At 33.5% G+C, this 14366-nt stretch overlaps 2 protein-coding genes across 2 annotated transcripts; both read right to left on the bottom strand.

Moving 5' to 3' along the window:
• Positions 1–3389: 3389 nt before the first annotated feature.
• LOC127075072 (probable polygalacturonase At1g80170) lies at positions 3390–7773 on the bottom strand. Its single transcript, XM_051016523.1, has 10 exons — positions 7588–7773; positions 6886–7073; positions 6658–6786; positions 6405–6575; positions 6274–6294; positions 5977–6184; positions 5504–5585; positions 4427–4535; positions 4222–4338; positions 3390–3937 (listed from the first exon to the last, which is right to left on the bottom strand). The coding sequence occupies exons 1-10, from the start codon at positions 7697–7699 to the stop codon at positions 3632–3634; spliced, it is 1443 nt and encodes a 480-aa protein (XP_050872480.1). The 5' UTR covers positions 7700–7773; the 3' UTR covers positions 3390–3631.
• Positions 7774–7787: 14 nt separating this feature from the next.
• Positions 7788–9854, bottom strand: LOC127075071 (putative pentatricopeptide repeat-containing protein At3g05240). Its single transcript, XM_051016522.1, has one exon. It carries the CDS (start codon positions 9789–9791, stop codon positions 7788–7790), a length of 2004 nt encoding a protein of 667 aa, XP_050872479.1. The 5' UTR covers positions 9792–9854.
• Between the last annotated feature and the right edge of the window lie 4512 nt (positions 9855–14366).

Below are 14366 nucleotides of genomic sequence, written 5' to 3'. Positions count from 1 at the left end.
AGTCGTTCTTGAAAAATTGGTTGAGATTTCCGGTTAGTTTGCAAGACTGAGGTTATTGTTTGTGCTGGAAAATTCCAGTGAAAAGAAGGAGGTTCTTCTTTCCATATTACCTTGGTAGTAATTGTGTGGAAGGCTACAGATAAGGCAAAGTTCTTCTCAAATCTTCGGACAATTCATCACTCAAGGAATCGGTAGGACCAAGGGGTGATTTCTACACACAAATGCTTTGAGAAGATTGGTGATACTGGAAGATTTAAGAAGCGTTAATCGAGTAAAGATATTGTAGAAGAGTTTGACATTACGATGTATACAAGTCAAGATACAGATAAGAGATTTATTTTTCTCAGAATTATTGTAGATTGGTCATTGTATGACCTCTTACAATATTTTTCAAAATAAAAAGGAACAATGTAGGTTCTAATGGGAAACCATTGAAAAATGCAGTAGGCAAAGTGGGGACGAACGCCGAAGCACTATGAATTTCGGTGTACTCTTTCTCCCTTAATCTTGCATTTAATTTTCGTAGGATATTGCATGCTTAGGTATTTCAATTCTAGTGTAATTTATCGTTTATTCATTGGTAGTGATTTATTACGTAAGGTTAGGTTTTGTTAGAATCGGTGCCTAATTGAGCTGAGTTGGTGATTAAATTATGAGAAACAATTGAAGTTAAACTTCATTGATATTGAAGCGTTGTATAAACATACCTCATGGAGTATACAACTGAATCAATTGAATACCTTTGTGTTTCATTATAAAATCATCAATTGATATTTGTAAATTGATTAAGTGTTAATACGATCAAGTTTCAATAAAAGTATAATCTTCATAATTTCGTTTCAAACCTTACGTGCACACTTTTGAAACATCTATGATATTGAAAATCGTTTGAATTTCCAATAAGGGTCTATTCACCCCCCCCCCCCCTCAAGATCGTTTTTCTACTTCCATGTTCTCACCAAAAACACAAACTTCTTAGGAAAAGATCTGAGGATTTTTCTGGAAGGCTTTTATTCTGACATTTTTTCTCCTAAAGCAAAAGAAGTGTTAGCAATGTCACGTAGTCTGATGTTGAAGTTAGAGATATATTCACCTTCATTCATTCTCAGATTCTCAAACTTTGTAGTGAGGAGTAGCAACCTTGACATTCTAACCTTGGATGTGCCTTCATGAGTAGTTTTGAGAATCTTCCATGTTTCTTTGGCTTCAGTACACGCGTTGATCAATCGAAACATGTTTTTTCAACACCATTGAAAATAGAATACAATGCCTTAGAATTTCCAAGAGCTTCATCAACTTCAATATTTGTCAATCAACTTCAGGCTTTAAGGTTGATGTTCCATCTTGAGAGATAATCACAAGATGTTTCCAACATTATATAACAACTTTCCATGTTTTGTTGTCCATGGATTTGAGAAAAGCAATCATATTGGCTTTCCAATAATCATAGTTGGTGACATCCAAAACAGGTGGTCTATTGACAGATCCTCCATTCTTAGTGTTTTCCATCTGAACAGAAAATATCACTCCCTAGAGCTCACCCAAACAAAATAGGGTGTCTGCTCTGATGTCAATTGAAATTTTGTTCTTAAGGGAACATATGTTTGACCAGATGCTTAAGCCAATGTTTTCAACATCTTAAACCATAAAACAAATAATATAAAACAGGATGATAAATCAAAACCAATAAAAGAACAACAAGAATTGTTAACCCAATTCAGTGCAAACAACACCTAAGTTCGGGGGCTTAGGAAATCCTCCAATCTTCAATAGAATTAGTACAAAGTGTCTTAGATGAACAACCACATGTTCAATCTTCTTAATTATACTTGTGTATTTCTATTTAGGAATCTCCCTAAATATTAGAATCCCTATCACTTTCTCTCAATCACTAACCCTAGTGATCACAACAATAATCAAAATATTGAATATTGAATGTTGAATTACAACTCAACTAACAAACCATACCTTATGCATTTATATATGAATGAAAGCGCTATAGTGGTGCACAAACAACAACACATACAAAGACTTGAAGTATAAACTCTAACACACGAATCTTCAATACTTGCACACTTCAAAAGTTAGGTTCGAGTCTCCTTAAATAACAATGCAGCTTCTGGGCTTTTCTCCAATTGGAAATTGATGATGAGATCACGTCCAGATTTGTAGAGGATTTAGTTTTTATTTATTTTTCAACAACCTCCAAAAATATTTGATTTGTTTGAATTCAAATTTAATTCTCTAACTGATTTGATTTGATCCTTTTAATGAGCCAAACAAATCTAATAAATGCATTGCTAAAAGATAGCAACAAATCAGATTGAAACACAATTATAAAAATACGCTCAGAACAACATCCATCATAGTCTACTGACAAAGTCCAAATATTAAACATGTGCTGGAACATCTAGTCTTATATATATATATATATATATATATATATATATATATATATATATATATATATATATATATATATATATATATATATATATATATATATATATATATATATATATATATATATATATATATATATATATATATATATATATATATATATATATATATATATATATATATATATATATATATATATAAGGCATTACAAAAAGTATGATAAAATATAAAATAGACATTTGACCTTAAAAGAAAGACATTTGAACTTTGGAAGCTGTGCAGTTTTCTCCTCATCAAATTTCCACCTTAATGTGTAGAAGAAGTCCAACGCACACTAGCAGTGATGGATTTGGTTGGTGTCCTCAAACTATTTTCCATTAGAGTCAGTGTGATACAATATACTTTTGGTAGACATATTGTTCTCAACCAAAATGTATAGGCTCTTCGTTGATCAGTATATTATGTCTCAAAGTCACAAACTGTAGGTGATAAGAACAATATATCTAACCAGTGAGACATAAAATTAAACATTTCATTTAACATTTATAAGCAGATAAGGAAGTTATGGTTATATGAGAGTGAAACAACAACTGTGCCTATTTATAAACAAAAATTCACGCCAAAATATGAGAGAATATGAATAACAACTGTAGTAGGATTTAAATCCTTTCTTTGAGTGATTTTTGAATTACAAAATATGAGAGAATATGAATAAAGTATGCAGAAATTATGAAATAAAAGATGAGGGTTAGAAACGTGATTTTTCCTCTTTGAAAGTAGAGAATTCTTGTCTTTGTTGGTGTACATTTTTTACTCACTTTCACTTAAAAAATATAAGTCAAAAGAAGAAATATATTCCATTTCACTATCACACAAGTCAAACTTTTACTAAGATTATATTATATCAACAAAAATCAAATCAAGAAGTTACACAAATTTAAACACAAAAGTTCATAAAATATCACTATGCAAACTTTGAAACGCAATAGTAAAATAAAAATCTATACCAATCAATATTCTAAAATTGATATATTTTTTCTTCTTCTTAATCTTCAATGTAATTCCTAATTATTCAATATCATATCCTTTTTAATTTGTCTCTGACCTCATCCCAAACATACCACCACTATAATAGCTACACCCCCTTTTGATGTATTAAACTGTAATCAAAAGGTTATTGTATATTTTTTCGTCTTAACTCTCCGATTTTTACAGAGACGACATTCAATTATAATTCCGTGTGACGAATATCATCATCATCTTGAGAAGTAATAGATTGAGATTCATGAACTTGAGAGGTTTTGTCATTGGAATTAAGGCAATCAGCAGAAGGATGAACTACACCATATCCAAATCCTTGAGCTGAATGGCAATATGTTTCAACTGTGCCATCTTGTTTCTCCAAATCAACATTGCTAAGGATTAATTTGCTGCATGGAACACTGTCACTACAATCAAATTTAATGGCCTTAGCACTATTTGTAGTCCCGCTTATGTTTTGGTACATTATCTCACTTATCTCCAAAGCTGATTCCTGAAATTATACCATATTATACAAAGTGAGAATACATAAGAACAAAAAATTTATATGTTTTGGTTTTCTGCATGACCGTCTTTGATGGCGTGCAAGGCAGACAAGTTACTGCATATGGTCCAAAACTTATCACAATCAGGCGTTACATAAATATGGTCTCATAAAATGTTTGTCATAGTTAAATTGTGGTTAAATAAAGTCTCTGTTTGTTTTTTCATAATTAAACTGCGACTAATCTACACAGGACCTCCAAAAACCTGAGACTGTCCTATAGTTTTCTGTACCTGGTTTTGACATGATGTTGGTGAATCACAGTAAAATTGATCTATAAGAATCGGGTTTGATACATTTTCGACTCTCACATTCTGAAAGCGTACCCCTCGAACATATCCGGCACCTCCCTACATGCCATGAACAAAGCTAGTTAATAATGATGCAAAGCAAATGTTTTTGCCAAAATTCAATTGAGATGGAAATAGAAAACTCTACCTGCCAAGTCTTAATTCTGACACCATTAGTGGTGTCTTTTATAAATGCTGTATCCAAAATCACTTTTGTGACTACACCAGTTGAGTTGTCTTTACCAAGGCTTCCAATGCTGGCAAAAAAATAGTGTTATAGAAAAGAAATAACTATTTTACCTAATTGGGTTTTCTAGAAATCTAATGAATTTACATTTAACTTTGAGTTTGATATCTTATGTTTGCACCAAGTAACCAATCCATTAATGCTACATGTGTGCTTCCTTTAACTAACGCTTCTAGAAAGAAAGAAAAAAAGGTGGGAACCACAAAAGTAGCATCAATTTCATTGGTGTTTGAAGCTAAATATACTTGATTTGATGAAATTGGAGTTTAAAGTAAAGTTAGTTCTTCTTGAATGCTTTTTACAAGTACTTATATACGTTATTCTATAACAAAAGATCAATTAAAGTCAACTATTTATATATAAACTATAAATTTGTTTTAAGTTATTCTAGAGAGCTTATCAAAATAAGCTATTTTCATAAAATATTTTTATAAGCTCTCTCAAATAAACTCACTAATGTTTATAGCAGTATATAAATTTAAACAAGTCAATCTAAAGATACTCTTATTCTAAAAGCTACTTTTTACCTCTTAGTTTAATCTATACTAGTTTTAACTTTTAATATCAATTATGTTTTACAAGTAGTCAAAACATCAATTAACATTCGGACAACGGAAACACGACACCGACACTGGCATGTCAACACCAGTAATAATTAGAAAAAATGAATAAATTATCTGTAATTACAAGTGTCAATGTCAGTTTCAAACACCAACACTGACACGGATATCTTTTTTTAGAGGTGTTAGTGCTACAAGAGTCAAGTGACATAAAAGTTGAAGGTTTCCCTAAACGTTTAGACAAAAGTTTAATGAGTCGATATGTGATTTTTTGGGATGTGTATAGTGACGGATAAAATATGTTCATTCTTTCATAAATATTGTGTCAGAAAATCTTTGTGCAACCATAAGCACTCTAAGTTTTAACATTATCAACATTGATTTTGAACTAAATTGAGAGATGAATATTTGATGATACCTTATTCCATGTCCTGGTCCACAATAAATTCTCTTCATTTTGATATTAGAACTGGCATTCACAATTGAAATGCAATCATCCCCTGAATATAACACGCAAATAGTCAATATGTTCAGTGTGAGCATTTTATACGGTTTAAACAAAATCTTGCAAAATTGTTGAGTAAAATTAAGCTTGAAGAAAGTGGTTTATGATCAGATGTTTATACTTTGAATGAAAATTTGATGTAAGACTTCATTATAGCCCAAGTTACGTAAACAAATTTTGATACTCGGTCTTGAGTTTTCTTTGAATCTCTTGTTGCGTGTTTGAATTGCCAATGAATTTGGCATAAACACGCTGTGCCATTGTGATTTTGGAAAAAATTATATATTGGAGTTTCAATAAACTTGTGGTGCAACTCTGATTCCAAACATGCATTTAATTAGGACATTACGACTCAATCAGAAACATGTTGATTCTAAGTTCAGAACCTGTTCCGATTTTGCAGTCTTGGACAATGACATTTGTTGATTCACTAATATGAATTCCGTCAGTGTTTGGACTGTCTCCTGGTGAAGACACTTTCACTCCTAAAATTCGAACAGAATCGCATCGCGAGATCGTAAAATGCATCTGTTGGCTGTTCTGGATAGTTAGTCCTTTCACCTTTATACCTGAACTTGTATCAATGGTAAATGCCTGCAATGAATCACCCTTCGAAGTTAAAAGTACACTTTTTATGCTAATCTTGAATACAATACAACAGTGGTTAATAAAGTTGTTCTTACCGTCGGTGCACCTCTGCAAGGCTGTTTCGAAAGAAAAAAACAAAAACTATATTATTGTCTGCAACATTAATTTTTTTTATAAACTTGTAAAATAATTAACGAAGATAAAAAATAGTTCTGAAAAATTGTACATTAGTCTTGTTCTTTTTGCAAGATGCTGCCCACCATTTACTTCCTGAGCCGTCGATAACTCCAGAGCCTTGGAAAACAGCTTTGTTCAATTTAGAAAAATCGAGCCAAACGCGTGGAAGTTTTGGATCCCAGCTCTTAGGATCATCCGGGGCAACCAATGTTCCATCAATCTGGAGAAAAGCAAATACCAAGTCAGTAATCGTAATGATGAGTTACCGATAAAACTAAATAATCTTTTTGTGTATGCATTACCTGGATGATTAAATTGTCCTTACAAGGCCCTATGAATTTCGTTGCGTTAACAAGGTAACGGCGTCCTTGTGGAACCAATAGAACAGCTTTTGATGTAGAACAAGCAACTCCCCATGCTTTTTGAAGAGCCTATAAATCACAATCGATTAATGTAGAAAAAAATAAAACAGTTGCATATGCTCAACAACCTCAAATGTGTATAACTTGCGAATAAGGAAAGAACTTTACCTCAGTATCATCGGTTTCTCCATCTCCTGCAGCACCAAAGCTATCAACATTGACAAGAACCTTTCCGCCGCGCTGGCTTGTCCACGAAGGTATGTCAGAAAGTTCCTCTATCTCATTTTCTTCCTCGGCGTCCAACTTGTTGAGTTCTTCAAGCATGCCAAAGTTGTTGTTGTCACACATCATGCTTCCTGAAACTCCGTTAGCCACTATCAGCGAACAAAGTAAAAAAACCAAGAAGAATTTGTTTTCCATATTTTTTTGTTCCTGTTTGAAGTTGGTTGATTTGATTAATGCAGATGAATACTTTGGTTATAATTTATATAGCATAGATTAGCTTTCAAAAATGAAGGATTTGGAGTGGCTTTAAGGCTTGGCTTGTAAGTGGATGAAGGTGGTGTTACATTTTTCCACATGCCTACACTTAAAGTTCAAGAAATAAAAAATTTGTAATAGTTTGCTTTACTCATCAACCATTTAAAGAACTCACAACTAATAGTAAAAGTTGCACTATCTCCACTATGCCTCTCTGAAAGAGAAATCAAGATAGGAAAGTTTGATTATTACATATTCTAAACTATTTCTTTTCTTTATTTTTTGCATTATACAATGTGATGATACACAAAAAAAAGGGGTGAGAAATTATTTTTCTATTTTCAGAATCATTAAATTTGTTACACCAAACAGGGAAACACAAATGCATACCCTCATTTTCTTCGAATGCCGACCAAAAAATCCTCCAAAAAGAAATCTTTCCCTTCAATTCTAGGATTGCAAGAATAGACAAGACAATACCATATGAAGAAATTAACATCATCACCAATATAGCGAAATTTGCTTTATCTTGTGTGAACAATGAGCAAGATGATTCATCAATTCAAGAACTTTATTTTGTTTTGTCATTGTCATGTCTTAATCTCAATCAAACTACAACCAATCTCTCTACTCATCTTCCTTGCTATAGCAACGTCTCTTATTTGCCTTGATGCGTCGAATTTTCCTATCTCGGCGTAAAAATTTGAAGCTTGCAACCACACTGCAGGGTCGTCTGGGTCTAGATCAACCAACATTTCTGCTGCTCTTGTTCCAACCTCTTCATTCTTGTGAACCCTGCAACTTTGGAGTAAAGAACTCCACATGAAACAATCTCCTTTTCCATGTGCCTTTAGAAGAAACTCTTCGGCTTCGTGTAGAAGTCCTGCACGGCATAAAAGATCCACCATGCATGAAAAATGTCGTCGATCTGGATGAACATCGTGAAGAGATTCCATCAAGTTAAAGAGTAATCTTCCTTCTTCAATCAGCCCAGTGTGACTACACCCCGTTAATGCACATAAGAAGGTAACTTTGTCCGGTTTTATGCCTTTCTCGATCATAGCATGAAGCAACGAAAGACCTTCTTTCCCCATTCCGTTTCGGGCGTAACCATTGATCATAGAAGTAAAGCAAATAGCATTCGGAGTTCGAACAGTCTCAAAAATCCGATGAGAAAGTTCCACATGTCCATATCTTGAATATGCATCCATAAGGGAACACACAACCGCGGTGTCTCCTTCAACACCAGATTTCAATACAAAACAATGCAGTAACAGAGAGGTGGTAAAACTTGCAGAAGCAGACACAGATAACGCCTTCAGTGTTGTCGAGACAGTAACTTCATCTGGCATAAGACCTTCATCAACCATTAAACCAAACAACTCCACTACATCTTCAGTGGCGCCACAATGAGACAAAGAAGTCATCAATGAATTACAACACTCCAAAGTTCTTTTAGGAAGGCATTCAAATACAGCCACAGAACTCTCAATGTCCAAACATTTTCCATACATATCTATCAAAGCAGATTGAACAAACACACTACTTTCATCAAAACCAAATTTCACAACACAACAATGAATCTGTTTCCCCAAACCAATATCCTTAGTTCTACTACATAAATTCAAGAACCCGACTAACGAACGAACTGACGGCCGATGTCCACACATTTGCATAAAATTAAAACACTCCAAAGCCTCAATTACCAAATTATTGTCTGCATAAACAGAAACCAAAGAATTCCATGAAATAACATCGTCAACCTTTATCCCTTCAAAACACTTCCTTGCACCAACAAAACACCCACAAGAAGAGTAAAAATCCACCAAAGCATTAGCAACAAAAACATTAGATTCCATCAAACCCATCTTCAACACACAGCTTTGAAGCATCTCCCCTTCATGAAACCTTCTATTACTACTACACCCCCTAATCAAATAGCAAAAACTAACCCCATTAGGGTCCACGCCTTCAAAACACATCCTAGAGTAAAACCCAAGCAACTCTTCCAAATCTCCCATTTCACAAAACCCACGTAGCATCGCATTCCAAACAGCCAAGTTTCTCTCTGACAACTCATCAAACAGTTCAACTGCAACCCCACTCAGCTTAAAACCCATATAAAACCCAACAAGTGCACCACCAACAAACACATTCTTCAAAAAGCCAAACTTTACAACTCTACAATGAACCTGAGAACCTTCTATGCAAAACCCAGCATTTGTACAAAGAGCTATAACAGACGCAAAAGTAGTTGAAGTTTCTCTTATTCCAAACAAACCCATTTGGGCATAGAGATGAAAAGCTTTCTTGGGTGGCAAACAAGAGGATGAAATGAGTAAGTTGTAAGTAACAGTGTCACGGATTTGCATGTTGTGGAATAGTTCAAGTGCTGAGTTTGGGTTTTTTGACTTTATGAAACTATCAATTTGGCGATTGGTGATGTAGATGTAGTTGGTGGGATTGTTGAAAATAGGTGTGAAAGTGTTTGAAGGTGGCGGTGTTATGGATGTTGTTGTTGTTGTTGTTGTTATGGGTCTGATGAAGGTGATTTTGAGGTTTCGATAGCATTTGGTTTGTAATTGTTTGTACATGTTTGCTTGATTGATGATGGTCAGGTACTTGTGTGTATGTTTTTCTTTCTTTTTCCTTTTGGAGAAATATTCTAGTGTTTTATTATCAACATGATTCAAGAATATATGATTGAGAGGTTCCTCTAATGATCAATTTTGAAATTTCTATCTAAATAATTTATTTTTTCAAATAAATATCTAAAATAATCCTCTTTTCTAACTATTTTTTTAAAAGTAATTCAAAAAGAATTCTCAAAATAAAGGAGGTGCTAATTCATTTATATATTATCACCAATTGAATTTGCATCTTCTTTTACGTGTTGTACGTTGTCAATTCTCTTTTGTTTTAAGAGTTTTTTTATAAAAAAAAATATTTTAGAAAATATGTGAAAAAATTGATTATTTTAAATATTTATTTTAAAAAATAAATTATTTGAATAAAATTTTCACTACTTTTATAGGACTAAATTTAAAATAAGTTTGCATATTTATAAATATTAAAATATATTTAACTAAAATTTATGTTATCCAAATTTATCGAAGTTTTAATTTATGGTGTCGGGATTTCATCTTAAAGTTGGATACTATCGTGATAAGTGCAAATTGGCAATAAAGAAATATATTTCATTAAAATAGATAGTTATAGCAAGTTTTTTATAAATAAAAAAATTCAACGTTCCATTTAATAATAGAGTGGATTAAAATATATATATATATATATATATATATATATATATATATATATATATATATATATATATATATATATATATATATATATATATATATATATATATATATATATATATATATATATGAGTTTAATGGTGATTCACTTACCGTGTAAAAAAAATTTACATCGTCATCCAATAGAAATATATCATTTCGTCATGTCATATCAGTATTTTAAAATTTTCGATCTGATTTGACGGAATGCATGGTTGTTATTGGTTGACAGTGTAAAATAAATTTACACTGTGCATCACCCCCTTTTCTCTATATATATTATTAAAGGTGTTTTTTTTAAATTATTGATTATAAATATCAACAATATATTTATATTAAGAGATTAATTGAAATACACTGACAGTGTAAAAGGATTTTAAACCGTCAGTTAATCATAACCGTTGGATATTGAAACAAGTTTGACTTTTATTTTAAAAATCTATAAAGTAATACAAACGGGTGATGATAATGAATCGATTGTGTAAAACTTTTTACACTGAGAGTGCATAGGAATTAATCTCTTATATTAATACCTAAATGTAAATAAATATTATTGTCAATCGAATATTGAATAACCTTACATTTATTTAACAGAACTAACACATAATAATTGATCTACTTCACATATCAATATTATTAAAGATAAGTTTGTTTAAGTAAAATTTCGATGACATATAACTATTAGTAGGTAATTTATATATATATATATATATATATATATATATATATATATATTCCACTAAAGAAAAAACAATTGAATTGAATTCTGGTTATAGATTGTTCGCATGGCTCAAAGAAAAAATCTAATAACATCAATAAGTAGTAAAGTGTGTTGAGCATGTGATCTCTTATTCATTAAAGAACAGACAGTTATACCATCCAAAAACTTCTAGCATCGTCTGTTTAGATCCAACAGATACCCTTATAATGTGACTCACATTATGCAGACGGTTTTAATCGCTCTCACTATATGAATGGAAAAACGCATCATTTCAGATATTCAAATTCATTCTAACTCTCACGTTATTTTTCATTCTCTCACTTATTTGAGCGTTGGAATGTTAACCTTGCAGGTTAGTCTTATCTCTATCGCACCGGGAAGTTGCTTTGTTATACTAAGATCATATTTCACCGTTCATTAAACATTATGGTTTCATAACAAAAATGTGGTGTCGTCTCTAGAAAATGGCATATGACTCCCGCGAATTTTCACTTTCATATTTTCTCTTATTTTCTCTGATCTTAATCTCCGTTTCTTGATTTTCTTCCTTGTAGTTTCAAATACCTCCTCCAACATATTCAACCTTAAGCTCCTTAAGTATGTTGGCATCCAAAGCCACTTGATATATCGTTCAAAGGTAAGTTGTTGTTGCTGACACTAAAGCTCCGCCTCTTCCTCCTCCCCCTCAGACAGAAGACGGACCAATTATGGTAGCGTCTGATTATAATGCTACGCAACAAGATCATGCTCCATTGAGGAATTACATTGTGCGAGAGGTGGTCTCCCAAGACATTCAAGTTATGGTACCTAAGTCATCCTCCATTAGTATAATAGCACCACAAGAAGAGGCCCCGAGGTCACCACTTCGCAACCAACATCAAAGAAATAGAACTCATCCACCTGATCCTAAAGGGATAAGCGATAGACATATTCCCCCTGGGGTTCGTCGTCCTCACCACTCACCAGCACGACATCCATAAGTAAAGGAAATATATGATAAATATGTTCTGGTTCCAGAGCAAAAAAAGAACCCATTATTTACCATTATCCTTGGTATTAGGATTATGGGGGTCATTGGAGAAACCTCTGAAGCTATAGAGTTATAAAGGGGTTGGATATCCAAATGAACATGTTGAGCATGTAGACAACCAAATGGCTTACTACCATGCTCAAGGTGTGGTAAAGTTTAAGGTTTTTGCATTAAGGCTTACCAGAGTCGCAATGATATGGTTCAAGACCTTTTCGGATGGGAGCATAGATTTGTGAAAGAACCTATGTGACATGTTAACTGCCTAGTTTGCCGCAAAAAAATTGACAACCCACAAGCATAATTGTACTAAACGGTGTTACCCAGCGAAAGAAGAAAACCATACGTGAGTACACCGTCCGCTTCACAAAAGTTGTGGTAGCAGTGGGGGGCATATATCATGGGCTGAAGTGTTGGATATTTAAGAAGGGATTGAGGTCGAGCTCCATGTTCCGACATAACATAGGGCTTGAAGGAGCTTGTGGCCTTAGTGGTTTATTAAATAGAGCACAACTGTATATAAATTGTGAAGAAGAACTCTTTGTTGAAGAAGGAGATAGAGGTCATGGAGCAAGGAACATCGACACAATCAGACACAAGAAAGAGATAGAGGCCATCATAATAAGAAGGGAATTACGGACCTCGACTCAGACTCGACACTTACACCCCCCTTGAAGTGTTATGGAAAGAATGTGCAAACACTGAGTTCAAGGAAGTTGGGATCAGGAATCTTTACTCGGTCAAAGAATTATTCAGGACTGATAGGTCCAAATATTATTTTTTCCACAACGGTTACGACCGCAACACAAATTAGTGCATCCATATAAAGAATGCAATAGACGAGTTAATTGAAAAGGGTCAACTTAGTGAGTACATCTGAGTTGATCACCATAATGAAGGCCAAGAAAATATGAGAGGACGTAGGAGCCAAAAAGATTCTCTAAAGAAAAAATGTTCCCCTTGTAGAGAAAAAACCTCCAAGAAGATTATTGAAGTTGTCACTAGAGCCAAGGGGACAAAGATGGTAGTATTGAAGAAGAGGAAGATCGGAAAGGGAAGCTTTAATACATCACGTGTATTACTAGTGGTATTCGAATAGAAAGGAACCCCTCCAAAGGGATGATAAAGAGAAAAATCACTTAGTTGATAATTGTAAGCAAAAAATAGAGGGAAACTTAGGTTGGGAAACTAGAAAAACCCATCCTTACATTCAACGATAATGAAAAGGTAGGAGGGATTCTTAACAAGATCATAACTCTAGTGATAACAGCTACCATCACCAATTTTGACGTCTCATGAGTCCTTAATGATGGTGGAAGCTCTTGTGATATCACGTACTCATACCTTTTTGAAAATTTAGGGCTAAAAAAGAAGAAGTTGTGGCCCTATGAAGGATCTGAATTGCAAGCTTTCAATGGTACAACAACCCATCCATGTGGGTATTTCAAACTAATGGTCACTTGGGGGCAGGGAATGGGTATCGGCCCTTGGCCAGACATGATCCCCAGAGACGTCCAATAAAACTTCAAGTACGATCTCAAAAAATCAGTTATCTCCCAAAGAAACAAACTCGTGACTCAAAGAAATGTTGTATAAAGAGGTAAAATAATGGTAACTAACCAAAATTAAAATGCACACTGCAAAGTAGGAACCATGAAATTCACTTATTCATTGAAAATACAAATACATTAGATACAAGCACACCAGGAAAAAAAGGGATGACGCATCTGGAAAATCCGCCATGAAGACCTGATTTCTGTCCTCCATCATCTGGTTAATAAGGACTTGATCTAGTGAGATAGGCCTCGTGGGATAAAAATATTCCACTTGCTGCAAGTCACTCTTAAAAGGGTCGCATGTAATAAAGTAATTCTTCTCCAATGACTTGGCGTACTCCTTGGCCAAGGAAAGATTCTCAAGATGCATCTTATTGAGGTCGTCTTCATCCTTCTATTAACCTTCCTAAAACTCCTTCAAATATGTCTCAAGCTCTTATATCCTTTTTAGGGAAGGATCCAGTGTATGATTTACTCTAGTCATAATGGCATGCATCGTATCTAGGGATTCATTCTTTTTTGTCACCTCTTACGCAAGCTAATTCACCTTTTCAATCAACAATTAG

The sequence above is a fragment of the Lathyrus oleraceus genome, chromosome 4, assembly GCF_024323335.1.
Source record: "Lathyrus oleraceus cultivar Zhongwan6 chromosome 4, CAAS_Psat_ZW6_1.0, whole genome shotgun sequence".
NCBI classification, from domain to species: domain Eukaryota; kingdom Viridiplantae; phylum Streptophyta; class Magnoliopsida; order Fabales; family Fabaceae; genus Lathyrus; species Lathyrus oleraceus.
The sequence above is the reverse complement of the archived record's forward strand: the minus strand, read 5'-3'. Positions and strand labels throughout refer to the sequence as shown.

Coding starts and splice junctions, on each gene's coding strand:
- LOC127075072 (XM_051016523.1), bottom strand. CDS start 7,699: ATGATGTTAATTTCTTCATATGGTATTGTCTTGTCTATTCTTGCAATC. Junction 4,536..5,503: donor GGACCAGGACATGGAATAAG/GTATCATCAAAT, acceptor TTTTTTTGCCAG/CATTGGAAGCCTTGGTAAAG. Junction 3,938..4,221: donor CAACATCATGTCAAAACCAG/GTACAGAAAACT, acceptor GTATAATTTCAG/GAATCAGCTTTGGAGATAAG.
- LOC127075071 (XM_051016522.1), bottom strand. CDS start 9,791: ATGTACAAACAATTACAAACCAAATGCTATCGAAACCTCAAAATCACC.